General features: G+C 66.4%; 6 protein-coding genes across 8 annotated transcripts; 2 read left to right on the top strand and 4 right to left on the bottom strand.

Annotated features, from left to right (window-relative positions):
* Positions 1–268: 268 nt before the first annotated feature.
* SEMA3B (semaphorin 3B) lies at positions 269–6,928 on the top strand. Of its 2 annotated transcripts, none has more exons than XM_086619210.1 (17): positions 269–348; positions 2,140–2,273; positions 3,122–3,279; positions 3,367–3,429; positions 3,511–3,630; positions 3,709–3,802; positions 3,900–4,019; positions 4,334–4,479; positions 4,574–4,688; positions 4,776–5,078; positions 5,187–5,406; positions 5,496–5,587; positions 5,731–5,772; positions 5,867–6,024; positions 6,134–6,189; positions 6,265–6,404; positions 6,488–6,928. In XM_086619210.1, exons 9-17 carry the CDS (start codon positions 4,659–4,661, stop codon positions 6,926–6,928), a joined length of 1,482 nt encoding a protein of 493 aa, XP_086475336.1. In that variant the 5' UTR covers positions 269–348; positions 2,140–2,273; positions 3,122–3,279; positions 3,367–3,429; positions 3,511–3,630; positions 3,709–3,802; positions 3,900–4,019; positions 4,334–4,479; positions 4,574–4,658. The 2 variants fall into 2 exon arrangements, with proteins under 2 accessions (XP_086475336.1, XP_086475335.1); XM_086619209.1 differs by lacking the exon at positions 269–348 and having other exon boundaries at positions 2,168–2,273; positions 4,776–4,845; positions 4,934–5,078.
* A 1,546-nt stretch (positions 6,929–8,474) lies between these two features.
* OAS1 (2'-5'-oligoadenylate synthetase 1) lies at positions 8,475–10,603 on the bottom strand. Its single transcript, XM_086619271.1, has 6 exons — positions 10,350–10,603; positions 9,885–10,173; positions 9,630–9,805; positions 9,307–9,548; positions 9,082–9,214; positions 8,475–9,002 (listed from the first exon to the last, which is right to left on the bottom strand). The coding sequence occupies exons 1-6, from the start codon at positions 10,542–10,544 to the stop codon at positions 8,475–8,477; spliced, it is 1,563 nt and encodes a 520-aa protein (XP_086475397.1). The 5' UTR covers positions 10,545–10,603.
* A 3,746-nt stretch (positions 10,604–14,349) lies between these two features.
* IFRD2 (interferon related developmental regulator 2) lies at positions 14,350–18,177 on the top strand. Of its 2 annotated transcripts, none has more exons than XM_086618846.1 (12): positions 14,350–14,377; positions 14,676–14,792; positions 14,934–15,018; positions 15,150–15,274; positions 15,358–15,515; positions 15,619–15,669; positions 16,014–16,183; positions 16,290–16,395; positions 16,619–16,756; positions 16,896–17,024; positions 17,109–17,204; positions 17,358–18,177. In XM_086618846.1, exons 1-12 carry the CDS (start codon positions 14,350–14,352, stop codon positions 17,436–17,438), a joined length of 1,284 nt encoding a protein of 427 aa, XP_086474972.1. In that variant the 3' UTR covers positions 17,439–18,177. The 2 variants fall into 2 exon arrangements, with proteins under 2 accessions (XP_086474972.1, XP_086474973.1); XM_086618847.1 differs by having other exon boundaries at positions 15,150–15,286.
* A 266-nt stretch (positions 18,178–18,443) lies between these two features.
* On the bottom strand, positions 18,444–20,082 carry LSMEM2 (leucine rich single-pass membrane protein 2). The gene is made up of 4 exons (XM_086619220.1): positions 20,061–20,082; positions 18,954–19,094; positions 18,662–18,871; positions 18,444–18,580 (listed from the first exon to the last, which is right to left on the bottom strand). The coding sequence occupies exons 1-4, from the start codon at positions 20,080–20,082 to the stop codon at positions 18,444–18,446; spliced, it is 510 nt and encodes a 169-aa protein (XP_086475346.1).
* Positions 20,083–20,626: 544 nt separating this feature from the next.
* Positions 20,627–22,225, bottom strand: HYAL3 (hyaluronidase 3). Its single transcript, XM_086619270.1, has 3 exons — positions 21,329–22,225; positions 21,145–21,234; positions 20,627–20,980 (listed from the first exon to the last, which is right to left on the bottom strand). The coding sequence occupies exons 1-3, from the start codon at positions 22,223–22,225 to the stop codon at positions 20,627–20,629; spliced, it is 1,341 nt and encodes a 446-aa protein (XP_086475396.1).
* A 1,149-nt stretch (positions 22,226–23,374) lies between these two features.
* NAA80 (N-alpha-acetyltransferase 80, NatH catalytic subunit) lies at positions 23,375–24,090 on the bottom strand. The gene has a single exon (XM_086619151.1). It carries the CDS (start codon positions 24,080–24,082, stop codon positions 23,375–23,377), a length of 708 nt encoding a protein of 235 aa, XP_086475277.1. The 5' UTR covers positions 24,083–24,090.
* Positions 24,091–24,369: the final 279 nt, after the last annotated feature.

Genomic DNA, 24,369 nt, shown 5'->3' with positions numbered 1-24,369 from the left:
GGGAGTGGGCGCGTTTTCACGCGTCTGAGTGTGCCAGGGTGGTTTTGCATGTGTGTGGTTTTGCACACGTCTGTTTGCACACGCATGTGAGTGTGCGTGCGTGCGTTTGCGCGTCTGTGCGCGTGTGCGTGGTGGTGCCTGGGGGTGCTCGCACGCGCGTGTTTACAAGTGAGTGCGTGTTTGCACACGAGTGTGCGTGTGCACGCGTGTTGGCACGTGCGTGTGCGCGTGCCCCCCGGGCCGTGCCGCGCCCCCGCCGCCCCGCCCCGCCCCGCCGGGGCCGCCCCGCTCCCTCCCGGCGGACGCGGAGGGCGGGGCCGGGCCGGGCCGAGCCGAGCCGGGACTCAGGTGGGTGCAGGGGGCCGGGCAGGGTGCGGGGGTTCCCGGGGTCGGGGGGCTCCCCAGGTCGGCACGGGAGGGTGTCTCGGGCCGGGATCTCTGCGCTGCCGTCGGGGGTCCGTGCGGGTTGGCGGCGGGGTGCGTGTCCCGGCTGGCATCGGAGAGGCTGGGAGGGGCTGAGTCTGCCTGGGCTGGCACCGAGGGTCTCGGAGGGCTGGGTTCGTGCCGGCGCTGGCACCGGAGACCTGTGGGGCTTGGCACTGGGGGTCTCAGGGGCCTCCGTTTGCCGGGGCTGGCACTGGGGATCTCTAGGATCCGGGTCTGCCAGTACTGCCCCCCGAGTCTGCTCCCCGTGCCAGCATCAGGCCAGGGCAGCCAGCATGTGGGTCTGTGCCCGGGTGCCGGGCAAGCAGGAGGAACCCGGGTGCCCTTGCCACAGTCCTCACTCGCTGGCAGCTGAGGGGCTGACAGAGCCCGGCAGGTCCCCCCGCCTTGTCCTGGAGCCTCTGGAAATGCCATTAGCGCGTGCCGCCCTCGCACCAGGCTTCTGGGCAGCCCAGCCCCGCAGCACTGCACCCAGCCGGGACCCCTGCCCGCTGCCTGTCCAGGGCCCACTCCCCACCCTGCCAGCCTGGGAGGAGGCTGCCCCTGCCCACAGGAGCCCAGGGCAAGGCCCAGCCAGGTGTGCTGGGCAGCAGGCAGATGTGCCCAGATCTGTGTCGTGCACTGCCGCACACATGTGTCCCCCTGGCCTGGCACGCACCATGGCCCGGCTCACGCTGTGCCAGAGCAGGGCAGCAGAACCTGGGGCAGTTGCACTGAGCCCCTGTGCCGCGGTGGGGCTTCGGTCATCACCAGTGTCCCAGTGAGGCCTCGGTGGCTGTGGCACAGTCGAAACCCATCAGCTGTGCCGAGGGCTGATGACTGGCGTGGCCGGGCTTGTGCTTTGCACGCGGCGCGGGGAGGTGCCGGCTGGCACGTCCAGGCTGCACGCAGCTGCTGGGGCTGCCACGATGTGGCCGGCGGGCAAGGCGAGGAGCTGCGTGTTGGCGTGATGCTCATGATAACCATCACCTCCCATTCCCCAGGGGAGAGCGTGCCGGTGCTGGAGCCAGGGGACCTTTTCCCTTACTGCATGGTGGGCACCCAAGAGGGTAGTGGGCATGCTGCTGTGGGCCTCTTGGGGGGATATGGGCACCTGCTCAGCCAGAGTCCCACCCAGTCAAGCACCTGTTCACAGGGTAGTATGAAAAGCGCCAGAGGCCAAATGGCAGGGGCTGTAGCAGTGGGAGAAACTGAGGCACAGGACCCTGTGACTCCCACGATAGCCAGCTAGTCTGGTGCTCGGGAGCCCACTGCCTGTCCAGGGTGCCCTGGCTGGCTGGCACCACCCCAGTGCTCGCCTTGGCCCTGCAGGACAGCTCTGTGCTTGCAGGCAGGAACGGTCAGAGCCCAGCGCCAGGGCTTGGGGAAGCGTAGGGAGGGCTGGGTGCTGCTCGGTGGGGCTGCCTCGGTTTCCCCTCAGGTGGGAACATGAGGGCTGCTCACAGAGCCTGTTTGTTTCAGGGTCGGGTTAACAGGGGCTTAAAAACCAGGGAGGGACACGGCTGGCCCGTGTGCCCCCCCCAGTTCACCGGTTCAAGCTCCATGCAGAGGGTCCCCTCATGCCATGCCAGCGTTGCCCTGTGCTGACGCTCGGGGCTCTCGGGATCCCATGGGCAGTGCCGAGGAGGGATGGTGGTCTGGGGGCTGTGGGGAGGGGGTTGTAACCCGAGCTGAGGTCTCGCTTCTCTGCCCCAGCTGCGGGGCCGCCAGCCAGGCCCCGGCCATGAGCCGCACGCTGCTCCTGCTCCTGCTCCTGCTGCACGGCCCTGCCACCACCGCCAGCCGCCCCCCGCCCGCTGCCACCCCCCGCCTCAAGCTGGCCTTCCCCGGTGAGCATGGGACACGGGCAGGGTAGGGGGGATGTGGAGTCAGGCTTGGGGGCACCGGTGCTGTGTCAGCACCCAGCATCATCCCCTGGGGGGCGGGGGGCTGCCCGGCAGGAGGGGTGCAAAACCCCCGTGATGCCGCCTCACCGACACCACCACTGCCCTCTGTGCAGGCTGCCTAGTGCTGGCATGGGCTGCCTGGTTCCTTGCCTGATGCCAGCCTCCCAGGGCTACCTGCCTGCCCGTGGGGCTATGCTGGCACTTGGGCCTTTGCTCTTGGTCCCCGGCACATGCTGGCTCAGGTGCCTGTTCCCTGCGGAGCACTGTGCTGGCACTCCCGGTCTCAGCTGTGCCATGCCGGCTGGGGAGCTGGTGCCGTGTCCCGGTGGGCCACCCCGCGGGCTCCGGCGCGGTGCAGGGGGCTTTGTCCAGCGGCGAGTCCTGCCGAGCATTCTCCTCCCAGCCTCACAAAGGGCTGTTTGTTCCCGCCGCGGTGGGATTAGCTCCACGGGGCAGGGAATGGCCCCTTCTCCCACACCGCCTGCCGCCAGGGTGGGGGGCGCAGGGATGGGTGCTGGGGGGCACAGGATGGGTGTGGGGTGATGTAGGATGGGTGCCGGGCTAACATAGGGATGGATGCTGGGTGGTGTAGGGATGGGTGCTGGGCCAGCATGGGGTTGGTGAACCCGGTCAAGCCGGTGGGACAGGTTTGGGGGAGGGGGTGGCACAGCAGGGGGGCCATGGCCAGACCCAGGTCCCCCTGGGGGGTGTGTCCAGGGCAGGGGAGCGTGCCGGGTGGCGACAGGTGCTGCAGCAGGGCTGGAATGAGCAATGCCGCTGGGTCCCGGCAGAGCTGCGGGCTCGCCACGGGCTGCGTCTCTTTGTGCTGGAGCGCTCGTGCTGCTACGAGGCCCTGCTGCTGGATGAGGAGCGTGGCCGCCTCTTTGCCGGTGCCCAGAACTACCTCCTCTCCCTGAGCCTGGATGACATCAGCCAGCGGGACAGGAAGGTAACGGGGGGGCAGATGGGGACACACACCAGCAGGGCAGCCCCGGGTGCACCCCAGGGCTGTGAGCGTCCCCCTCTGCCCCCACAGATCTATTGGCCAGCACCAGTGGAGTGGAGGGAGGAATGCAACTGGGCCGGCAAGGACATCACTGTGAGTGCCAGGGGACCAGGGGGTGCCGGGGGGTGCCAGGGGACTGCCCCATCGCCACCTCCCCGTGCCTTCTGCCCCCAGGCCGAGTGCATGAACTTCGTGAAGATCCTGCACTCCTACAACCGGACCCACCTGTACGCCTGCGGCACCGGTGCCTTCCACCCCGTCTGCGCCTTCGTGGAGGCTGGCCAGCACGCGGAGGTCAGTTCTCCCCCTGCACTGATGCCACAGCCCCCAGCTGCTGCTGCCCGCCCACCTCCCATCCTTACCCCCCTCCAGGAGCCCATCTTCAAGCTGGACCCCCGGCGCTCCGAGGACGGCAAGGGGAAGAGCCCCTACGACCCCCGACATGCAGCCGCTTCCATCCTCGTGGGTAAGGGAGAGCCAAGCCCGGCGCTGGGAGGCAACTGCGGTGGAGGGGGTGTGTGTGCCAGAGGGTCCCCCGTAATGCTTCCCTTGGTGCCTGCCAGGTGAGGAGCTCTACTCCGGGGTGGCCACCGATCTGATGGGCCGTGACTTTACCATCTTCCGTAGCCTGGGCCGGCGTCCCTCCATCCGCACCGAGCAGCACGACTCCCGCTGGCTCAACGGTCAGTGTGGGGGAGTGGGAGGGCGGTGGGGCTGCAAGCACCCCAGAGCGGCATCGCTGCTCCCTGGAGCCACTGGGGCAACGAGTCCTCCAGCCTCGGCTTCACCCCATCCTCCACTGCCTGCGGAGGGTGATTTGGGAGGTCCCTGTGCCTCCTGCAGACCCCCGATGTCCGGTGGGGTCCCACCCTCACTGCCTCTGCCCTGCAGCTGGGCAGGGGAGGTCTGCACCCTTCTGGGGCCCTGGTGGGTGCCCTTGGCTCCCTGGGGAGCAGGGCTAGCAAGAGCACTGGAGGGTGCACCCCTCTGTCCCCAGAGCCCAAGTTTGTGGCCGTTTTTTGGGTACCGGAGAGCGAGGATCCTGACGATGACAAGATCTATTTCTTCTTCCGTGAGACGGCGGTGGAGCGGCAGCAGGGGCTGAGCAAGACCAGCTTCGCCCGCATCGGCCAGATCTGCCGGGTGAGAGCATCCGTGGGCAGGTGGGCTGGGGGCTAGGGGTGCCTGTGGGTGCCATCCGTCACCACTGACGTCGGTGCCCTTCTTCTCCTGGCAGAATGATGTGGGTGGGCAGCGCAGCCTGGTGAACAAGTGGACGACCTTCCTGAAGGCTCGGCTCATCTGTGCCGTGCCGGGACCCGATGGGGCAGACACCCACTTCGATGAACTCCGTGAGTGGAGAGTGAGGGTGGCCCCCCAGGGTGCCCACGGGTGGCCCTGGCACATCGGGGCAGTGCTGACACCTTCCCGGCTTACAGGGGATGTCTTCCTGCTGCAGACAAGGGACAAGCGCAACCCCCTGGTCTATGCTGTCTTCTCCACCTCCAGGTCAAGCCCCCTCCCCACCCCCCCCCTCCCCGCCCCATGCCCAGTGGTGCCCCCCTCACCCCTCACATCACCCCATCTCTCCCACCAGCTCTGTTTTCCAGGGCTCGGCCGTCTGCGTCTACACCATGGCTGACATCCGCCGGGCTTTCCTGGGCCCCTTTGCACACAAGGAGGGTCCCAACTACCAGTGGGTGTCATACCAGGGCCGCGTGCCATACCCCCGCCCAGGCATGGTACGTGGCACAGGGATGTCCTGGCTGGTGCTGCCTGTGGGATGCCGGTACCTAGGGTGGGGGCCACAGGGAGCCAGATCCTACTCAGACAGTGCTGCCTCCCCGCAGTGCCCCAGCAAAACCTTCGGCACCTTCAGCTCCACCAAGGACTTCCCGGATGAGGTGATCCAGTTTGCCCGGCACCACCCGCTGATGTACAACCCGGTGCTGCCCCACGGCCAGCGCCCCCTCTTCCTGCAAGCCGCCGTGCCCTACACCTTCACCCGCATCGCTGTGGACCGCGTCACCGCCGCCGACGGCCACTACGATGTCCTCTTCATCGGCACAGGCACGTGGTGACCCTGGGACTGGGGCAGGAGGGGAGAGCTGGGGGATGCCAGGGCTAGTACCCCTGGCCTCACCCCTCCCTGCCCGCAGACGTGGGCACGGTGCTGAAGGTGGTCTCAGTGCCCAAGGAGAGCTGGCACCACGTGGAGCCGCTGCTGCTGGAGGAGTTGCAGGTCTTCCAGGTGAGGGAAGTTGGACCTCCCCTGGCACCCCCTCGTGCTGCCCATTCTCTTGGTCGTGCCAAGGCACTCGGGACGTGGGAGCCGGCAGCCCGGACGCCTGCATCTCCCCCCACTTCTAACCGCTGCCTGTGCTCTGCCCGCAGGACGCCTCGCCTGTCACCAGCCTGCAGCTCTCCTCTAAGCGGGTAAGGGGGGACCCGGGTGGGTCCCTGTGTCCTGCCGTGGCTCTGTCCGGCCCTGTGCCATGGTGCTCAGCTCTGCTCTCCCCCCCCACCCCAGCAACAGCTCTATGCTGGCTCACTCACGGCGCTGGCCCAACTGCCTCTGCACCGCTGTGGTGCCTATGGCAAAGCTTGTGCCGAGTGCTGCCTGGCCCGGGACCCATACTGCGCCTGGGATGGCACTGCCTGCACCCGCTACGTGCCCAACACCAAGAGGTAGGTGACGACGTGCCAGAGCGCAGCTGGTGTGGCCAGCCTGCCCAGAGGCCACGGTGAGGAGTGCAGGTCTTGCTACTGCAGCCCCGGCTCCCCCACCTTCCCACAGGCGTTTCCGCCGGCAGGATGTCCGCAACGGTGACCCCAACGTGCTCTGCTCGGAAGGTGAGCTGAGACCCAGCCTCGGGGGGATCAGCCTTGCCGGGGCGGGGGGCTGACAGCCGGGCTGTGTCCCCCCAGACCCCCGGCGAGGCAGTGTGCCCCAGAAGCAGCTCTATGGGGTGGAGGGCAGCACCGCCTTCCTGGAGTGCGTCCCCAAATCCTTGCAAGCCCATGTCTTCTGGACGTACCAGCGCACCCCGGATGACTCCCAGCGAGAGGTAGGCTCTCCCCAGCCAGGTGTCACCCGCGAGGCTGTGCCGTGCCGTGCCAAGCTGACTGCCCGTCTCCGTGGGTGCCACAGGTGCAGGTGGATGAGCGGGTGGTGCGGACGGAGCGGGGTGTCCTGCTGCGCAGCGTGCAGCGTGCCGACGCCGGCCTCTACCTCTGCCACGCCACCGAGCACGGCTTCACCCAGCCCCTGCTGCAGCTCTCCCTGGGGGTGATCGGTGCCCGGCAGGCAGCTGGCATGGCCCCCGCCGGCGACCCCCAGCTCACCGCCGGGACCCCCGGCCGCAAGGTCTGGTACCGGGACTTCCTCCAGCTGGTGGAGCCCCCGCCGCTGGGGGCTGCGGACAGGGTCTGCCAGCGGCTCTGGAGCCGGGGGAGACCCCCGCCGCCCCCCCGCGCCTACGCCGGACCCCCCGGGCGCGGGCAGAGCCAGGAGCCGCGCAAAGCCCGCCGCCGGCGAACCCACGAGGGGCCGCGGGCCGAGCGGGGCCCCCGCAGCACGTCCCCCTGGTGACCCCGGGACCGGCCCCGGGTGCCGGGCTCTGCCTAGGAGCGGGGCCGCGGACAGGGGCAAAGCGCCCCGCCGGCCTCGGCCACCCTGCCGGCAGCACCGGAGCTGGGCACGGGCAGCGGCGGGGGGGGGGGGGGGGGGGGGGGGCTTCAGCTGCGGGGCCGGGAGGGGCACCGGGCTGACCGCCTGCCCCCCGAGGGGCACCGGCCGCCCGTGCCACCGGCTCCGGCAGCGGCGGGGGGACCCAGCCGGCTGCCGGCACCGCGGAGTCGCCGAAATATTTATTAACGACTGTTACGGAGGAATGTAAACCTGCCCCGGTGCGGGGGCGACAGGGCCAGGCTGTGCCCTCATCACCACCCCCGGGCATGGCACCGCGGAGGGACAGGGCAGCAGGGCCACCCTCGTGTCCTGGGGGGCTGCGTGCGGGAGCGGGACCCCGGAGGGGCAGGACAGGCGCTGGCGGGACGGGGAGGGGCCTGGGAGGAGGAGGGGTGTCCGGGGGGCAGATGGGGGGGGCACGGAGGTGATGCCCAGCGCCCCAGGTGCGGAGCAGCGGCGCGGGGGGATTTGTACTAATTGAGCACAATAAAGCAGAGGATTCAGCGCCGGGTCCCGCGTCTGCCCCAGAGCCCCGGGGAGCGCTCGGGGTGGGCGGCCGGTGCCCTGCAGCGGGGAGCCCCGCTGGCACCCTGAGCCAGGAGGTGCTCGGCAGCACCCGGGGGGCTGGGGGGCGGGGCCAAGTCCCGCGGGGACATCGGGAAGGCTGATGGAATCTCCCCAGGCTTACGGGTCGTCCGCCCTCACCGCTTTCGTTTCTGGAAGACGAAAACCGAAACTTGACCAAGCGTTTCCCGAGTGCCACCGGCTCAGCTTTTAAGGCAGTGCCGGGAGGTGACCTTCGCCTCCGCTGCCTGCGGTGGCACCAGGGCCCCCGGTGACACTGGCACCAGCCACGTCCCGTCGTCGGGGGTGACATCAGGCTCCCCCGGTGGCACCAGCACGAGCCATGTCCCAGCGCTGGCTGCACCCCAGCCCGGACTCTCGAACCCCCCGGCACGGGCACAGGCAGGGCCTGGCGCAGAGTGCCCGTGGTGGGATGCTTGCCTTCTGCCAGCTGGGCACCCCGGGCAGGAGCTCCCTGGGGAGCCAGGGCTGGGGCTAGGAGAAGCCCCGGGGCTGGAGCCACCTCTAACTGCCCGGTGGTGATCAGCGCGGTGGTCGGGGAGGTTTAAAAGCTGCTTCGGGCAGGTAGAGGAAGGAGCTGGTTTTTTTCCTGGGGTCCACCTGGCACCGGGCTTGCACCCCTGACCCCACCGGGAACCTGGGCTCAGGCAGCACCGCAGCCATGCACCCATGTGTCCCTGTGCCATCCCAGCAGCTGGTGGCATTGAGGTGCCCCTCATCCCAACGGGGTCCCCCCTTGTCCACCACCCCTGTGCCATGTGGCACTGTTCCCAACTCAGTGATCGCACAAGGATCTGCCAAGGCATTTATTTCTGCCACGACAGGTGGGGTACAGGGGTGCAGGCTGGTGCTGGGGTGATCCTCAGCAGGGTGAGCAGGCAGGGAACTGGGAGTGCTGGGAGCCCACACCACCACGGAGCCGCAGCAGCATGAAGATGGTGCTCCTGGGCTGGACGTTGTAGTGCACCAGCGTGTGCCGGTCCTCCAGCTCCCTGGAGTCATATGTCAGGCGCTGCTGGTCAGCGGAGGGGCCCTGTCGGCTTTGGATCTGCTCCTTCAACTGCCGAACAGTGTCGGTGGGCTGCACTGTGTAGGTGGTGGTCCGGTTCTTGTCATCCTTCACGAAGACCTCCATCACCTGGGGTTCAGTGTGCAGCAGCATCAGTGTGGTGTTGTAGAAGATGCCGTGGGTGGCCAGGGTCTCGTTGTCCTGCAGGATGAGGGTGTTCCTGCTGGGCTCCTGCTGTGCCAGGCGCTGCCTGTACTGGGAGATGCCCCACTCCTGCTCTATCACCTGCTTCAGCTGCCAGACGCTGGTGCTCGGGCTGACGGTCCTGCTCAGGCTGGTGCCCGCCAACTGCCTCACCTCAATTGTCACGGGTCGGGCTGGCTGTGGGGACAGGAGAGTGGGTGGGCAAAGCCGGCAGGGGTGGGGGAGTCGTGATGCCCACAGGTGCAGGGAGCCTTACCTGCACAGGCCAGGGCTGGGCAGTACTGACGCAGGGCAGCGAACGGTGGCGGGCAGCTTCCTGTGCCATCAGGTTCCAATTCTTGCCTTGGCCCAGGATCCCCGTGGGGTCAGCAGGGTCCAAGATGACAGGGCTGCCAACACAGAAGGCGGGTGCTGCTGTCAGCCCCGGAGCAGCACCACGGGGCGGGTGGCACGTGTCCCACCAGGCACGAATGGTTCTTACCGGGGACTGTGTAGCAGTCTCTTCACATAGGTGCCAATCTGACTGTGCTGGAGAGAGTAGTATTTCTCCCAGTAGATGCAGATCTGCTGGTGATGGCAGAGCAGCTCCAGCACCGTACGGAAGCCCTCGGCCATGACGAAGGACTCGCTAGAGCCTGTGCCCTCCTCCCAGGCATAGATGGTCAGCAGCTCCAGGGCATACTTCGGGGGCAAGTCTGCAGTGGGGTACTGTGGCTTCAGCAACTGGGGAAAAGACAGGGATGGGGGTGAGAGCTGGCCAGGGTGGGTGCCCAGTGGGTGCCAGGAAGATGGGCAGCCCCTCACCTCCTTGTACCAGTGCTTGACCAGGCGCAGGAGGTTCTTCAGCTTGGCAGGGCAACGCTTCACAAAATGCTTCTGCAGCTCAGTGAAGCAGGGAGAGAACTCGCCAGGGTCATTGCTGGCATTCAGGAGCCTCACATACACCTCCTCATCTGGCGGGACGCCCCAGATCACCTGCCCTGTGGGGTGAGAAGGAGAGTGAGAGTTGTGCCAGCACTGACACTCCTGCCAAGCCCCACACCAGCCTGCAGCCCTTACCCAAGGCATCAAAGGCAGGTAGGATGTCCACCTCAATGGACTCCGAGGTGGAGGAGAGGGTGAGGCTGAGGGAGCGTGGTGTATTGTCAGGACCCTTGTACCGGGGCTTGCTGATGTTCACGGTGAATGTCGGTCTCTTCTTGAAGGCGCACAGCCTCCTCTCGATCAAATTCAGGATATACCCTCTCTCCTGCTTCTGCTGCTGGTAGCTGGAGAAGCAGCTGAGGAAGAGCACCACATCGGCATCGGAGTTGTTCTTCAGGGCTGTGCCCTTGCCTGCTGAGCCACCCTGCAGAGAGAAACGCCCTGCCTGCTCAGCAGCGCTGCCCCTTGGCATGGGGATTGCTTGCCACTGTTCCTGGGGCTGCCAGGGGAAACTGAGGCAGGGCATGAGCTGGAGCAGCAAGACAGAGGGAAAGGTGGCAGCAGGGGTGCCGGCTGGTCCCTGAGTTGGGCAGTGCTCACCTTGACAGTCTTGTGAACACGGATGTTGGTCTCGAAGCAGTCCTCCTTCAGGAAGTCGCAGATCTCCTTCACTGTCTTCTTCACCTGCGTGCTGAAATCCGTACTGGGCTGCAGGACCTCCATGATCCAGCCATCCAGCTCCTTGGCTGTAACTGTCTTCAGCTCTTTCGTGGATGTCACCTGGCTCACGTTCATCCTGCCAGGTGTGGGTCGTGCCTTCTGCTCTCTCCTGACTTGCTGCCTGCCCTCTGTCCACTCCTGCCTGCAGCTATCTCTAACCACTGCTCCTGCCTCCACAAGCTTTTAAACCTTCCCGGGCCCCCGCCCCGACGGCGTCACCGCCGGGAAGTTAAGGTGGCCCCGAAACCTTCCCGGGCCCCCGCCCCGATGGCGTCACCGCCGGGAAGTAAAGGGGGCCCCGGGCCCGCGGTTTCGTCTCTTCCCCAGCGCCGGTTCCGCGGGGGGCTCCTGCCCGCGGGGTCCCCTGGGTGCCCCTAGTGCTGCCGCCGCGGGGACTGGGAAGGGGCGGGAGGGGCTGCACGGGACTGCCATCACCCCTGCACCCAGCCAGGGGCAGCAGCAGCAGCAGCAGTGGCAGCAGGCAGCTGCCTGCAGGCTGGGTGTGGGGTGCTGCAGGACCTCGTAGCCCGGGGAGTCCGCAGTGGCTCAGGGTGTCCCCGGAGTGCCCAGCTGGCAGGAGGCAGCGTCCCACCATGGGGACCCTGCGCCAGGCCCTGCCCGGTGCCTGAGGGTGCCCTGCCTGCACCAGCCCCTGCCTGTGCCTGCGCCAGGGGGCTCAAGTGTCCAGGCTGGGGTGCAGCCTGCATGGCAACATGGCTGGTGCTGGTGGCACGATGTCACCCCAGACAATGGAATGTGGCTGGTGCCAGTGCCACTGAGGGTCCTGGTGTCACCCCCAGCAGTGAGACATGGCTGGTGCCAGTGCCACCGAGGGTCCTGGTGTCACCCCCAGCAGTGAGACATGGCTGGTGCCAGTGCCACCGAGGGTCCTGGTGTCACCCCCAGCAGTGAGACGTGGCTGGTGCCAGTGCCACCAAGGGTCCTGGTGTCACCCCCAGCAGTGGGACACGGCTGGTGCCAGCAGCACCGGAGCCCCCCGGTGCCCACCCGGCGGCGGGAGGCACAGGCCGTTCGGGCAGGACGCTGCTGCCCGCGCTGCCTTAAGCGGCGGCTGCGGCAGAGCCGGGAAACGGGAGTTCCTGTTTCTGCCCCGGTTTCGGTTTCTGACTCCGACTGGAAACGAAAGTGGAAGGGGCACCCGCGGCGGCTCTGCCACCCTCCCGGTCTCTCCCATCCCCCATGCGGGGCCGTGGGCAGTCCGGGTGCCGCGGAGCGAGTGCCCACGATCGCCTGCGCTGGGTCATTCCGGGAAACCGGGAAGAGCCAAAAACCTGAAACTGGGGGCGGGGGCAGGCAGGCAGAGGGAAGGGACGGGCAGTGGCTGCAGGCAGGCAGGGGCAGTGGGTAGAGCAGGGCCAGGCAAGAAGATGAAGAGGGAGTGGGGGCAGGAGCAGGAATGGGCAGGGGGTCAGGGCATGGGCAGGAGACGGGCAGGGGTTAGGGAGAGGAGGCAGGAAGGGGCAGGGACATGTGTAAAGATGGGGATGGGCATGGGGTGCAGTCAGGGACAGGGATAAGGGTACGGGCAGGGACGGGGGAAGTGGCAGAGGCAGGGACGGGGCCAGGGATACGGAGAGGGACAGGCCTATGGCCAGGGCAAGGATATGGGCAGGAGCAGGGATGGGTGACCTTTTAGGGTCCAGTGACAAGAGGGCAGGGACTGGGGCAGGAATACAGGCAGGAGCAGCGATATGGGCAAGGATGTGGGCAGGGGCAGGAGGAGGGATACTGGCAGGGATATGGGCAGCGTTATGGGCAGGGACAGGGGCAGTAGTAGAAATAGGGATAGGAGCAAGTATTTGGGCAGGGATGGAGCAGGGATACAGGCAGGGGCAGGGACAGGGACAGAAGCAAAGATACAGCAGGGACAAGAGCAGGGAAAAGGTCAGAAGCAGGGATATGGGCAGGTAACCAGACAGGGGCAGGGACACGGACATATTCCCTTAATAAACTAGCCACGTGCCTACGTCACAGCTTGTGAAATATCCTTGCATACAGACAGGGGAAACTGAGGCAGAAATGTGGGCTGCGAATTGCCACTGGCCATTTCTGAGAGAGCTAAGATCTGTGCTGACCCTTCCTGTCTTGTAACCCCCAGCATCATGCTGCTTGACCTGCAATGTCACGGTTTTCTTGGGATAGGTTTGTGCCGGTCCTAGAGCTTTTCAGGAAACCTGAACTTTGTCCGGTGGTCTCTTCAATACTATTGAAGTATCCTGTCCTGTAAAAATCCCTATGGGTGGCATCCCAGCTGAAAGGTGAGGTGTTCAGAGCGGGAGGGGGCAGCCACTTCCATGCTGACTGAGGTTTCGCGGTGCCAAAACGTGAACGTCTTATCGTGTTTAAATAATGAGTGGGGTCTGACTTAAATGTTGGGTTTCGTATTTAATCAGTATTAATATGATAACAGGAATGTGACAACTGAAGCGAACACAAAGAGATTATCTTCTTAGCCAAATGTGTCCCTTAGCTAGGAAATACAGGTTTCTATTAAATGAAGCCGACGGATGGGCTATTGGAGGTGACTGAGAACAGGAGAGGGAGGGGGCTAACAGATGAAAGTTGAGGTTTAGAGAATTTGTATAACAATAAAACCAAACCATCTGTCTTGATGGTTGGTGTTTATTCTCCCATTGCACTTCAGGGATGGTGCTCCGATGCCTATCGAGAACATTATGCTGAAACTTAATCTAACAGCACTTAACTCCTGCCAAACTCTGGTTCAGCAACTGCTCCGCTCCCCGAGAAAGAAGTGACCAACAAAGCTTCAAATACAGGACAGTGTTATGCCATCTTCAGGAAAATTGCTGCTTTAAGATCCAGGAGGAAGACAGATTGGATCTTGTCCCTCTGGTCTTTTTTTCCTTGTTGGTAGAGAAGCGTGTTGGGAAAACAAAACCATGTTACAGCATTTCAGAGCAGCTGTAAAGTAAATTATTCGTCTGTGTGTGTGTATGAATCCCTACGCACTCCCACCCCAACCTGCTTTGAAAGCCACTGCGGTTGTGTGGCATTGCCACCCTTCTTTCCCTGTCCAGGTGCCCCTCCCTGCAGTCAGTCTCACTACAGTTACTTATCTGTGAGGCCGAGTAATGGGAGGGTCTCGGGGAGCTGTTGGAGGGGCTGGGGCCCTGGCTTTATCCCGGGAGTCCAGGGGCGGCCTTCATCCTTCAGGGTGGGCGTGTCCTCTTCCTCCTAACGAGGTGGGGCCCTGCAGGCGTGCCTACTGAACCAGAACTAGGCAGTATACAACGTAAACTATATATACCTATCTCCCAAGAAAGTTAATACAGTTTCATACCGTAAAGACTAAGTGTCACAAGAGGGAATGAGATTTTCCTAACGAGGTGCAGGCAGAGGCAGGGACAGGGGCAGAAGGGGTATGGGCAGCGATATAGTGACAGGGCAGGGACTTGGGCAGCGATAGTGACGGGGCAGGGATTTGGGCAGGGATATGGGCAGGGCAGGGATATGGGCAGGGATAGGGACGGGGCAAGGGCTTTGGGCAGGGATATGGGCAGGGCTAGGGACGGGGCAAGGGCTTTGGGCAGGAATATGGGCAGGGGCACGGGCAGAGATGCGGGAAGGTGCAGGGATATGGCCAGGGGCAGGTTTATGGGCACGGCCAGGGATACAGGGAGCCGGGGCCGGGGCCGGGGCCGGGGCCGGGGCAGGCCCGGACCGCCGCCGCCCGCTGCCCCCGCGCGGTGCGTGCCCGACGCCGCAGCCCGCGGGCCCGCGCGGCGCGCATGCGCAGATAGCGCCGGGCGCTCCCAGGGGGCCGTGCGGCGGGGCGGGGGCGGGCCCGGGGGCGGGGCTTCCCGCCCGGGGAGGGGCGCGGGGTCCGCGCGTGCCGGCCATGCCGCGCTCCCGCCGAGCCGCGCGCCGTGAGTGGGGGCCCGGGCGCGGTGCAGGGCGGGAAGGCGGCGGACACGGGGCGGGGGGGCGGCGGGGTCGGGACGGCCCGGGGAGGGGCCGAGCTGCGGCGGAGCGACGGGGCCGCCGGGCCGGGCTGGGCCCCCCCTGCACCCCCCTGCCCTGCCGCCCCGGCAGCGGAGAGCGAGAGCCTGCACAGGCCCCATGGCTCGCCTGGGCCTCGGGCCTCCGCCTCGGCGGCCTCCGCGCCGCCTCTCCCCGGTGCGGCCCGGGCCGCGCTGACAGGAGCCTGTCGCCGACTCCCCACAGGCGGCCCCGGCAGCGCCCGGGCGGGCTCTCCCGCCAGCGAGGAGGAGGCCGGCAGCGAGGTGCTGAGCCACTGCAGCAGCGCTAGCGAGGGGGCCAGCCCCGCCGAGGAGGGCACAGGTGAGCCCCGGCGGCCGCCGCGCTCCGCCGCCTCCCCCTCCGTGCGGCCCCGCGGGCGGCGGCTCTGCTGCTGTGTCCTCCCCCCGCGGGCCCCCCACCTTCGCGCCGGGGCACCGCCGTGACTGAGTGCCGCCCCGGTAGGGAGCGAGGCGGCGGGGGAGCCCGGCCAGGAGGAGGAGGCAGAGGACAGGCTGAAGGAGCACATGGACAACCTCCTGGATAAGAGGTGAGGAGCGGCTGTCACCCCGCGTGGGCAGGCCGGGCACGCTGCCCGTCTGCGCCGGTGCTGCCAGCCAGGGGCCGGGACGTGCCTCGTCCTGAGCCACCCCATCAGTGACCTCCTGTGGTCTCTCGCAGCGCCAAGACGCGGCAGGCGGCACTGCAGAGCCTGCGCTTGGCCTTCTCCTCCAAAACGCTCTCCGAGTTCCTGCTGGAGCGCCGCCTCATGCTCACCGACTCCCTGGAGAAGTGTCTCAAGAAAGGTCTGGGCGCCAGCGGGTGCCGGGGCTGGGGGTGGTGGGGCCGGTGACCGGTGTCTGAGGGAGGTCTCTCGTGCTGCCTGCAGGTAAAGGGGAGGAACAGGCGCTGGCAGGCACCGTCCTCACCCTCCTCTGCCTCCAGATGGGCTCTGGCCCAGAGGGAGAAGAGCTGTTTCGCAGCCTGAAGCCCCTGCTCGTCAGCATCCTGACAGACAGCACGGCCAGCCCCAGTGCCCGGCAGAGCGTAAGGCCTGGGCCCTTTCCTGACCCCGCTTCCCCTTGGGCAGGTGCTGGATCCGGCCCATCACTGCCTTCTCTGACTGCCTTTTCCTCATGTCTCTTGCCAGTGTGCCACAGCTCTGGGCATGTGTTGCTACATTGCTGCTGCTGACCTTGAGGTAGCCGCATCTAGGTGTCATCTGTACCCCTGACCGGGCACCCTGGGGGTTGCCAGGCCCCTCACTCTCAGCCCACAGTGCCAGGGCAGCTTGCAGCTGAGCTGGGGAAGGGGCATGGGGACATCAGTGACAGCTCGGGCCTCTTCCCTGGGCAGTGTGGAGCTGAACTGGGAGGGGAAACCCACCTCACAGAGGTGGGGTGTCCCAGGTGGAGGAGTCTCTCCTGCCCTGGGGAGCTCCTGGTGCCCTTGGGCAGGGTGGGTCCCCTTCGATCCTCAGTGCGTGGCTTCGCTTTGGCGTCTTCCTGGCAGTTGTGGCCTGACGGGCGAGTTTCCCCCCTCCAGGACCTGGTCTCATGCCTGTCCTGCTTGGAGGGTGTCTTCAGCCCTGCCAGCACGGGTGAGGGGGGCTCTGTGCCCACCCAGCACGGCCCTCTGCACTGCAGCGCCCTCCAGTCGTGGTCCCTGCTCCTCACCATCTGCCCCCGCTCTCACATCAAGAGCATCTTGGACAAGTGAGCAGGGCTTGTGGGATGTAGGGGCTGGCATCGGGCTGCAGCGTGGGGAGCCCCTAGGGTGGCACCCGGCTCCCCTGACTCCCCTCCTGCCTTTCTGCCCCAGTCACTGGCTGAAGCTGCCCCCGCTGCTGTCCAGCAGCAGCGTTGCGCTGCGCATCCTGGCTGGGGAAGCCATCGCGCTGGTCTTCGAGCTGGCCCAGGATGTGGAGGTATGGCAGGCTGCTGTGGTGGCAGGAGGCAGTGGGTGGGCGGGCAGCAGAGTGTCAGGGAGCTGCTGGCACCAGGATCCTGCCTGTTCCCCAGCTGAGCTGGCACCGACTATGTTGGGATGCACCAGGCTGGCGTCACCAGCAGTGTCCAGGCGGTGTCCTGGTGATGGTGGTGAGCAGTGCCTGGAGCTACGTCCCCTCCAAACCCCCGTTTTTTTGGCAGGAGGACTTGTGCCACCAAGATACAGAGTTCCTGTGTGCCCAGCTCAAGGTCCTGGCTACGGAGAGCAACAAGTACCGAGCCAAGACGGAGCGGCGGAAGCAGCGCTCCATCTTCCGGGACATCCTGCGCTTCATTGAGGTACCAGAGGCTGGCAATGCCCTTCCCTGCTGAGCCACTGACTGTGCAGCCGCTGCCTGGCAGTTTCCCTCACTCCTTGAGAGCTGGGGGATGCACAGGGCTGGCACTCAGGTTGTTGCTGATGCCCCTCTACGCTCAGAGCGGGGACTACCAGGAGGAGACCATCCGATTTGGCCTGGAGTGCATGTACCTGGACAGCTGGGCGCGCCAGCGGACTTACCAAGCCTTTAAAGAGGTGCTGGGCTCTGGGATCCGCCACCACCTCCAGGTAGGTGCTGGGCAGCTGCACCAGTGGGGTGCTGGGCTTGTGCCAGCGGGTACTGACAGGACTGACAGGCTTCTGCTTCTGTAGAACAACGAGGTGCTACGGGAGGTCTTTGGCCTCGGTCCCCCCTTGGTGCTGGATGCGGCTGCTCTGAAAGCCAGCAAGGTCTCCCGCTTTGAGAAGGTGGGTGCCCCCACCCAGGTTTGTGCCTGCAGTCGCCTCCCATGCCGCCATGGGCTCCAGCCAAGCACCTGAGTGCAGTGGGGGCTGGTGGGGTGGTGGGGAGGTGAGCAGAGGGGCACCCCCTAACCCGTCTCTCCTTCCCTCCCCTCCCAGCATCTCTACAACTCAGCTGCCTTCAAAGCCCGCACGAAAGCCCGGAGCCGGGTGCGGGACAAGCGGGCGGACGTGCTGTGACGGGCAGAGGGGGGCAGAGCCCCCGGCCCACCTGGACTGCAGACCCAGCACTGTGAGGGGCAGGTGCCCCCAGCCCTCGGGCTTTTATTCTTGTACAGCAGAGTATTTAATGCCTGGAGCTGCCCCGCCGGGGGCTGCCCCCTCTTTTATTTTTTTAACCAAAAAAAAAAGAAGGATAAAAGAAGAGCAGGGGGGGAGGTGGTGGTGTGCTGCTGTGTGCCTGCTCTGTGGCTGGGGCTCAGCATGGCATGGCGGCAGGGGGTCTCACAGGGCTTCTGCAGACCCTTTGGGAAGCAGGGCTTGTGTCTCCCCTCTCCGGTCCCGTGGGGGCAATGGGGTGGCCTAGCACAGCCTGAAGGGCTGGGCAGGAGGGCAGAGCGGCGCAGGGCTGCAGGGCAGCCGACCCTGGTGTCCGTGCCTCGCTGGGCATGGCCCCTGCCTCCACAGCCAGCCCGGCACCTAAGGGTGGTGGCAGAGCTGCGTGGGGTGGCAGGCGCTGCCCGGCCCTGCCAGCTGCCTGCTCTCAGCCCTTTTCCAGCCAAATGCTTTATATGAAATAGTCCTCATGGGGAAATTAATTACGGGGGTGAGTGGCACAGCAGGTGAGTCCTGGTGCTGCCTGTGCAGCCTCAGGGGCCGCTGCCCGGGTGGGCATGGGGCTGCACCAGCCGGGAGTGCCTGCCACCCTGGGAATGTATGTATGGTGGTGACTTTCTAAGACTTCGATTACAGGAGGTAATTAAACAGCTAACTGGAGAGTGCCTCCTGCCTTGTTGTGAAGAGAAGGGCTGTCACTGGGGCTGGTGCCGGTCTTTGCAGCCCCGTCCTTTTCTCTCGCAGCCTGAGGTGGGGACCAGCATCACCCCCACCACCTCTGCACCCTGTGGGGTGATGCTGCCAGGTCTGAGCAGGATGAGGGGTGGGTAGGGCTGCCCGCTCTCCCCTCCCGCCCTTCGCTGCCCCTTCCTGGCATGGCCCAGTGCCCGTGGCAGGGCTGGGAGCAGCTCAGCGGTGCCCGTCGGGCTCGGCACTGGCGTTGAGGCGAGCCCAGAGCTGCCTGCTGGCTGCCCGCAGCTGGCGCACGGCATCCTCCTGGCTCTGCAGCCACTGGGCCAGCGCCCGCACCGACTGGCTCTGCAGGACTGTGGGGAGAGGATGGGGACACGCTGGAGACAGGTGGCCTGGGCCCCCCCTGCCCTCCCGCCCTGCCCGGTGCCACGTACCACTCAGGTAGATGGCCAGTGTGGCCAGGACCAGGCTCGCCAATGCCAGGAGCCCCAACAGGGCCAGGAGCAGGGGATGGCCAGGACCAAGGCAGGGGCAGGAGCCGGCAGCGGGCATGGGGCGCAGGGTGGGCAGGAGCGGCGGGGGAGCAGGGGGTGCAGGGCGAGGTGGGGGCTGGCGCAGGGTGCTGGATGGAGCTGGGCCGTTGCCTGCGGGCAGGGGAGAGAAGAGGTCAGAGCCCAGCGGCTGACATGGTCAGGGCTGGCACAGGCCCCCCCACCCTGCTCTCACCCTCAGCACCCTTGTGCCCGCCTGAGGCCCAGTGCAGGTCGCTGATGGACTCCACGGGGCGCAGGCTGATGGCTCCGGATTCGCTGCTGTCAGGGTCCCCAGGCTCTGCTGGTGTGGCACCCTCGGCCCTTCCCATGCTGTCTGCCAGGAGCAGAGGCAGAGGGTGAGTGTGGGCCCTGCCTGCCCTAGGCACCCCTGTGGGTACCAGACCCCTCCCGGAGGTGACCCCAGCTTTGATGCCAGCCCGGAGCTGTGCCAGGGTGGGCAGTCAACACCGGTGTTCCCTTGGCACAGCCCTGCTGCCATGAGTGGGCGAGTGCTGGTTGTTCCCCCCAGCCTCGGTGCTGTCATCGGAGCAGTTAGCGGGCACCCGGTGGCCACAATCCCAGAGCCTCGGGAGCCTTATTAGTGGGGCTGGAATCTGGCCCTGGCTTGGGGGCAGGAATGTGCCAACCCCTCGGCCCAGGTAGCCCAGGCACTGTGGGGCTGGCTGGGGCTCTCCCAGACCAGCTGGGAGCTGGCAGGCAGGGGCAGGGCTGCGGTGCAGCACGGCACCCTCCTGGGAAGTGGCCGTGCTTGTGCTGGGACAGAGGGAAAGGATTTTTTTTCTGGGTGTTTGTGCATTTTTGAGCAGCGGGCAGAGCCTGGGCACTGTGCCCATGGCCGAGCAGGGCAGAGTGGCCCCATGCCCACTCCCAATCCTTCCCGGGGTCAGCAGCATGTCGCAGGGCAGTGTGGCGCCACGCTGCTGCCGTCAGGGCAGTGAATGCTGCCAGTGGGGTTGGCAGCTGTTGGGGCTGGGGGGGGCATTGGCTGATGCCCAGGGTCCCCTCGGATGCTCCCCAGGGCCCTGCCTTTGGCTGGGGGCTGGCCTGCGAGTACGCCTATCACCCCTGCATCCGCTCCCCCTCCCCACCTGGGGGGCATGGCTGGGCGCGTAGGTTTGATGCCAGGGGCTGTGCCAGCCAGCTGCCTGCCCTCTCCCCAACCCTGCTGCCCTGTGCCCACAGCCCTCCAGGACACCCTTCCTCCCCAGGCAGGCATCTCTGCCCACAGCCCCCAGGGTGCCAGGGCTCCCGCCAGCTCCCAGCCCACTCCCCAGCCTACCTTCTCCAGCCTCCCTGGGCATGGCTCCCTGTGCCCGGGCGGTGTAAGCGGGCAGCGAGGCAGTGTGGGGCCCCTGGGAGCCGGGCACTGGGTTCCCGGTGCGCCAACTGCACCGCTTAAAATAGGACAGTGAAAAACACGATTGGGGGGGGGGGGATAAAAATAGCTGTGGGGAGGGGGGGGGGGCCTAGTGGCGCGGTTAGGGCTGCTGGCAGCATGGTGCCAGCACAGCAAAGGGAGAGCAGCCTGCGGCAATGCCCCATGCCTCCTTCCCAGGGTAAAGGGGCTGCCAGCTCACCATGGAATTGGTGTAACCACAGGGCAGAGCCTGCATGGGGAAACTGAGACACAGACAGGCCCAGCCAGAGCCAAACTGGGGGCTTTGCCACCTCCTGGCAGCGATGGCAATTGTGCCCAGCCTGGGGGCATGACAGTGCCCACCCCAGCTTTGCCCACGAGGACCGTGCTAGCGGTACCAGGAGGATTTATTTAAGTTAACGAGACCATAGGAAGCATCAGGCAGCAGCACTGCCGGGGTAGGGGACCGTGGCAGTCCCTGGCCTTTGTCACCAGTCCTGTGCACCCCGCAGCAAGCAGGCATCAGAGCGCAGGAGGTCATCGTGCCCGCAAAGCCCACGAGCGTAGGTGGGTGCCAGGCAGGAGGCAGCAGAGCTGGGCTGGACCCGCTGGGCACAGCCCTCGCCGGCCCAGCCACGATAGCAGTGGCAGCGGAAAGAGGCTGGCGGGCCGGCGCCAGGGCCAAGGTGCAGGAGGCTGCCCAGGTCGTGGGGCTGCCGGCGCACACAGCGTCCGTGCCCATGGCACTGCCCATAGCTGCACTCCTGGGCTGCCGCTGTCACGTTGGCCACGTAGGGACCCAGGGTGGACACAAGGTAGTGGCGCAGGCTGGCACAGCTCTCCTGGGAGAAGAACACCAGTGAGAACTCACTGTGGCACTGGTGTCCCTTTGGCCACCCCTCCCCAGCAGGCACAGGGGATGTGGCAGTCCTGTATGTCCCATGCCCGTGCCACCTCCTGCTGCCCACCACGTGTTGGCTCCAGTGTCCCAGGGAGCCTTACTCACAGCCGAGTGGGCGTACGACATGTCTCCCCAGAGCACGAGTCCGGCTGCACCCAGCGCTGCACTCTCCCCGATGGTGTGCACCAGATCAGCCTGCCAGGGAGAGAGAGACGTGACACGGCTGGGGATGTGTCCTGGCACCCGGCAGGACCCCCAGCGTGCCTGCCACCCAGCCCCTGGCGCTTACCAGCTCCAAGAATCTGGACGAACGGCGGAAGGAGAGACGTGAGTAGGCAACAACGGGCAGGAGGCTGTCGACGCCAAAGGCGGCCACGCGCAGGGCCTCGCGCAGCCGGTGGTGCACGTAGCGGCGGCGGAGGGCGGGCGGCAGCGCCGGCGGCAGGTAGATGCTGGGGTAGAGGGCGGCCGAGGCGGCCCAGAGCCAGCTCAGCCGGTTGTTGCGCTGCACCTCGGCCGGCCGGCACTGCCCGGTGTAGTTGGCCTCCTTGGCCCAGTTGCCATTGAGGCAGTCGGGGAAGCGGTAGAAACCCCAGAGTCCCCTCGGGCGCAAGGTCCGACCCAGCAGAAGCGTCTCCTCCATCAGTGCCTGTGCCGCCTGCTCAAACTCTCGCCGTGCCAGCCGGAGCCGCCGCCGTGCCGGCAGGAGGCCGTGCCGGTCCCGCACCCACTGCTCCGAGGCTGTCCGGTAGATCCGTTTGGCCCCCCAGTTTTGGGCCCAGAGGGGCCTCCACTCCTCCCAGTCGACCACGGCCAGACCATGGAAAGCGGGGCGCAGGAGGACACGGATGTCCCCAGCCACCTTGGCAAGGTGGGCGCCGAGGGAGACCCGCTGGGGGATGCCCCCGTTGCAGGGGATGCCCTGCGGTGACAGGTAGGGGTACAGCCCGAACTTGTTCTTGTAGAAGATGGTGATGTTCTGGCCGGCGAAGCGGCCGTCGCGGTTCTCCACGATGCCGTAGTCGCTGAGGGGCAGCCTCACGCCGAAACGGCGCTGGCAGCGGCTAGTGGGGATGTTCCACACCACGGCAAAAGGCTGGCCACCTGCCAGGGGCTCCGGTGCCGAGCTCTCCCCGCCAGCCGTGCCCAGCGCCAGGCAGGCCCACAGTGCCAGTGCTGGCACCATTCTGCGTCGCCGGCTGCCCGCGGGGCCGGCACCCTGCAGGGAAAGGAGAGTGGCAGGGGTGAGGCAGTGGGGTGCAGCAGGCACCCCGTTCATGCCAGTGCTGCCACCCTGGCGTGTGGTGGGCTGGGATCAGCCACTGCTGCCAACCCCAAATTCCCACAGGACTGAGCACACCTGGGAGTTTCAGACATCTCCTGCCTCACTGCTGCCAGCAGGCATCTCTGCCTGCTGCGCCTCAGTGCCCGGAGCCCCTGCCCGCGCCACTGCAGCCGTGGCACAGCTCCAGTGTGGCACTGCAAGCTGCCGACACTGGTGCCTCAGTTTCCCTGCCAGCTCCTAGTCCTGCCCATAGCAGGGGCACTGCAACTCCTCTTCCCCATTTTGTAGGCTGGGCTGAGCCCCGGAGAGGTGTGGTGGAATCAAATGGGCAGCTCTGTCCCTGCCAGCCTGGGCAGGGCTGGAGGGGGCCAGGTGCCCCTGCCTGGTGCCAGCCAGCCACCTGGGGCGAGGGGATTAGGCAGGGGACGGGCCCAGGGCTGGCGTGACGCAGCAAGGACAGCGCTAATCCTCAGCGTGGGGCCCGGCTGCTCTCTCTGACCTTCCCGCTATGGTGGCTCCGGCCTTTGTTGCTGCCAGCTGAGCCAGGCTGCCTCCCCCTCACAGTGCAAGGTAGGGAACCCTGCAGCCCACACTGCCCTGCACTACTGCCCCTGGTGCCCCTCTGGCCATCACATGCCTCAGTTTCCCCACACTGCTCACTGGGGAGAGCAGCAGCCACGCTGGCAGACACTGCAAGCCGTCAGCCATGGCTGCCCCACAGCAAGTCCCCTGGGTGGAGGAGACACTAGTGGGGCTGGGTGGCGCCCCTGGGACCAGTCCCAACCCCAGAGTCTGGGGTGATCCCGGGGCTCGGGCCAGGTGAGCTGGGTGCCAAGCAGGAGTGGAGCTCACGTGCCTGGGCAGGGCAGGGTGCAGGGACCACCTCCCTGCCGGCACCCTGGCACCAACCCCAGCAACGGGGCCAGGGCAAACTAGGAAGGCTGGGGGTGCTGGTGCCAGCCCAGAAGAATGGCAGGCAGTCGGGCAGCGCCAGGGCAGGCAGCTCCTGCCCACACTTGCTTTTAATCACTGGGTCGGGGCCCCAGCTCCTCAGATGTCCTTCTTCATCCAGAAGATGGGCAGCCCCTTGGCATCACGGTAGGGGGTCTCCAGGGCACTCTGCTTGCTGCTCTCGGCCAGGACCCCTCTTGCCCAGATAACGGGCGGCGGAGGGGGTGGGGGGGGGGCAGCAGGAGGCGGGGGGGTGGAGGACACCTTTGGCCTCTTGGTGATGGTGGTGGCAGTGGCAGGAGGGGCAGAGAAGAGCCGCAGCACCTCAGCGGGGATGGCAGGGCTAAGGAAGGCCACGCTCTGCACTGGCTCGCCCAGGACGAAGCCCAGATGGGCGTAAAAATGCTGCTTGTCGTGAGTGGTGAGGCGCAGGCAGCCAAAGCCCCGGGCCCGAGCCCACCGCTCGGTGGCTTCCATCAGCTGCCGCCCGTAGCCCTGGCCCCGCAGCGCCCGCGCCACCACCACGCTCTCCACAAAGAGGTCGCGGGGTTGGCCGGCCACGCGGGAGAGCCGGACATGGCCCACGAGCTGGCAGGGACCCTCCTGGGTGGTGGGGGCCTCGGCGGGGCCCCGGCTCCGCAGCAGCAGCAGGCAGGTGGGGAAGGCGTCTGAGGAGCGCTGGAGCGTGTGGAGCCGCGACGCCCGGCTCTTCCCCCACTCCTCGCCCAGCAGCTTGGCGCAGGCCTCCAGCAGCTCCGGCCTCCGGTGCAGGGGGACCAGGCTGAGCTCCTCCGACACGGAGCCCATTCTTCTCACTGATGGGAGACCAAGCAGGCCACAGCTTAGAGGCGCTGGGGAACAGGTCACACGCATCCCTCCCGGCCTGGCACCAGCCCCGCACAGGCACAGCTCCCCAGTGGCACGGCCGGACGCATTTGCAGGGGTTAGCGGCGGGGCCGAGGTCGAACGACAGCACTGCAGTGGGGAAGTGGTGTGCGGTGCCGGCTCCAGGCATCCATGCTGTGAGACCCATGGGCAGCTCTGGCACTGCAGAGCGGCAGAGGGGCAGGGGCACGAGGCACAGGGCTGGCCTT

The sequence above is a fragment of the Tauraco erythrolophus genome, chromosome 12, assembly GCF_009769465.1.
Source record: "Tauraco erythrolophus isolate bTauEry1 chromosome 12, bTauEry1.pri, whole genome shotgun sequence".
Classification (NCBI taxonomy): domain Eukaryota; kingdom Metazoa; phylum Chordata; class Aves; order Musophagiformes; family Musophagidae; genus Tauraco; species Tauraco erythrolophus.
Note: the sequence above shows the minus strand (reverse complement) of the source record. Positions and strands in the feature narration are given on the sequence as shown.

Excerpts from the sequence above, each read along its gene's own strand:
- HYAL3 (XM_086619270.1), bottom strand. The coding sequence starts at position 22,225 with ATGGTGCCAGCACTGGCACTGTGGGCCTGCCTGGCGCTGGGCACGGCT. Across the intron at positions 21,235-21,328 it reads CGTCCAGATTCTTGGAGCTG|GCTGATCTGGTGCACACCAT; the intron begins GTAAGCGCCAGG and ends TCTCCCTGGCAG. Across the intron at positions 20,981-21,144 it reads TGTCGTACGCCCACTCGGCT|GAGAGCTGTGCCAGCCTGCG; the intron begins GTGAGTAAGGCT and ends TTCTTCTCCCAG.
- LSMEM2 (XM_086619220.1), bottom strand. The coding sequence starts at position 20,082 with ATGCCCAGGGAGGCTGGAGAAG. Across the intron at positions 18,872-18,953 it reads CGGGCACAAGGGTGCTGAGG|GCAACGGCCCAGCTCCATCC; the intron begins GTGAGAGCAGGG and ends CCCTGCCCGCAG. Across the intron at positions 18,581-18,661 it reads ACTGGCCATCTACCTGAGTG|TCCTGCAGAGCCAGTCGGTG; the intron begins GTACGTGGCACC and ends CTCTCCCCACAG.
- NAA80 (XM_086619151.1), bottom strand. The coding sequence starts at position 24,082 with ATGGGCTCCGTGTCGGAGGAGCTCAGCCTGGTCCCCCTGCACCGGAGG.
- IFRD2 (XM_086618847.1), top strand. The coding sequence starts at position 14,350 with ATGCCGCGCTCCCGCCGAGCCGCGCGCC. Across the intron at positions 15,019-15,149 it reads GACAACCTCCTGGATAAGAG|CGCCAAGACGCGGCAGGCGG; the intron begins GTGAGGAGCGGC and ends GGTCTCTCGCAG. Across the intron at positions 16,757-16,895 it reads ACATCCTGCGCTTCATTGAG|AGCGGGGACTACCAGGAGGA; the intron begins GTACCAGAGGCT and ends CTCTACGCTCAG.
- OAS1 (XM_086619271.1), bottom strand. The coding sequence starts at position 10,544 with ATGAACGTGAGCCAGGTGACATCCACGAAAGAGCTGAAGACAGTTACA. Across the intron at positions 10,174-10,349 it reads GTGTTCACAAGACTGTCAAG|GGTGGCTCAGCAGGCAAGGG; the intron begins GTGAGCACTGCC and ends TTCTCTCTGCAG. Across the intron at positions 9,215-9,306 it reads AGACTGCTACACAGTCCCCG|CCCTGTCATCTTGGACCCTG; the intron begins GTAAGAACCATT and ends CTGTGTTGGCAG.
- SEMA3B (XM_086619209.1), top strand. The coding sequence starts at position 2,168 with ATGAGCCGCACGCTGCTCCTGCTCCTGCTCCTGCTGCACGGCCCTGCC. Across the intron at positions 4,689-4,775 it reads CACCCACTTCGATGAACTCC|GGGATGTCTTCCTGCTGCAG; the intron begins GTGAGTGGAGAG and ends CCCGGCTTACAG. Across the intron at positions 5,588-5,730 it reads AGGAGTTGCAGGTCTTCCAG|GACGCCTCGCCTGTCACCAG; the intron begins GTGAGGGAAGTT and ends CTCTGCCCGCAG.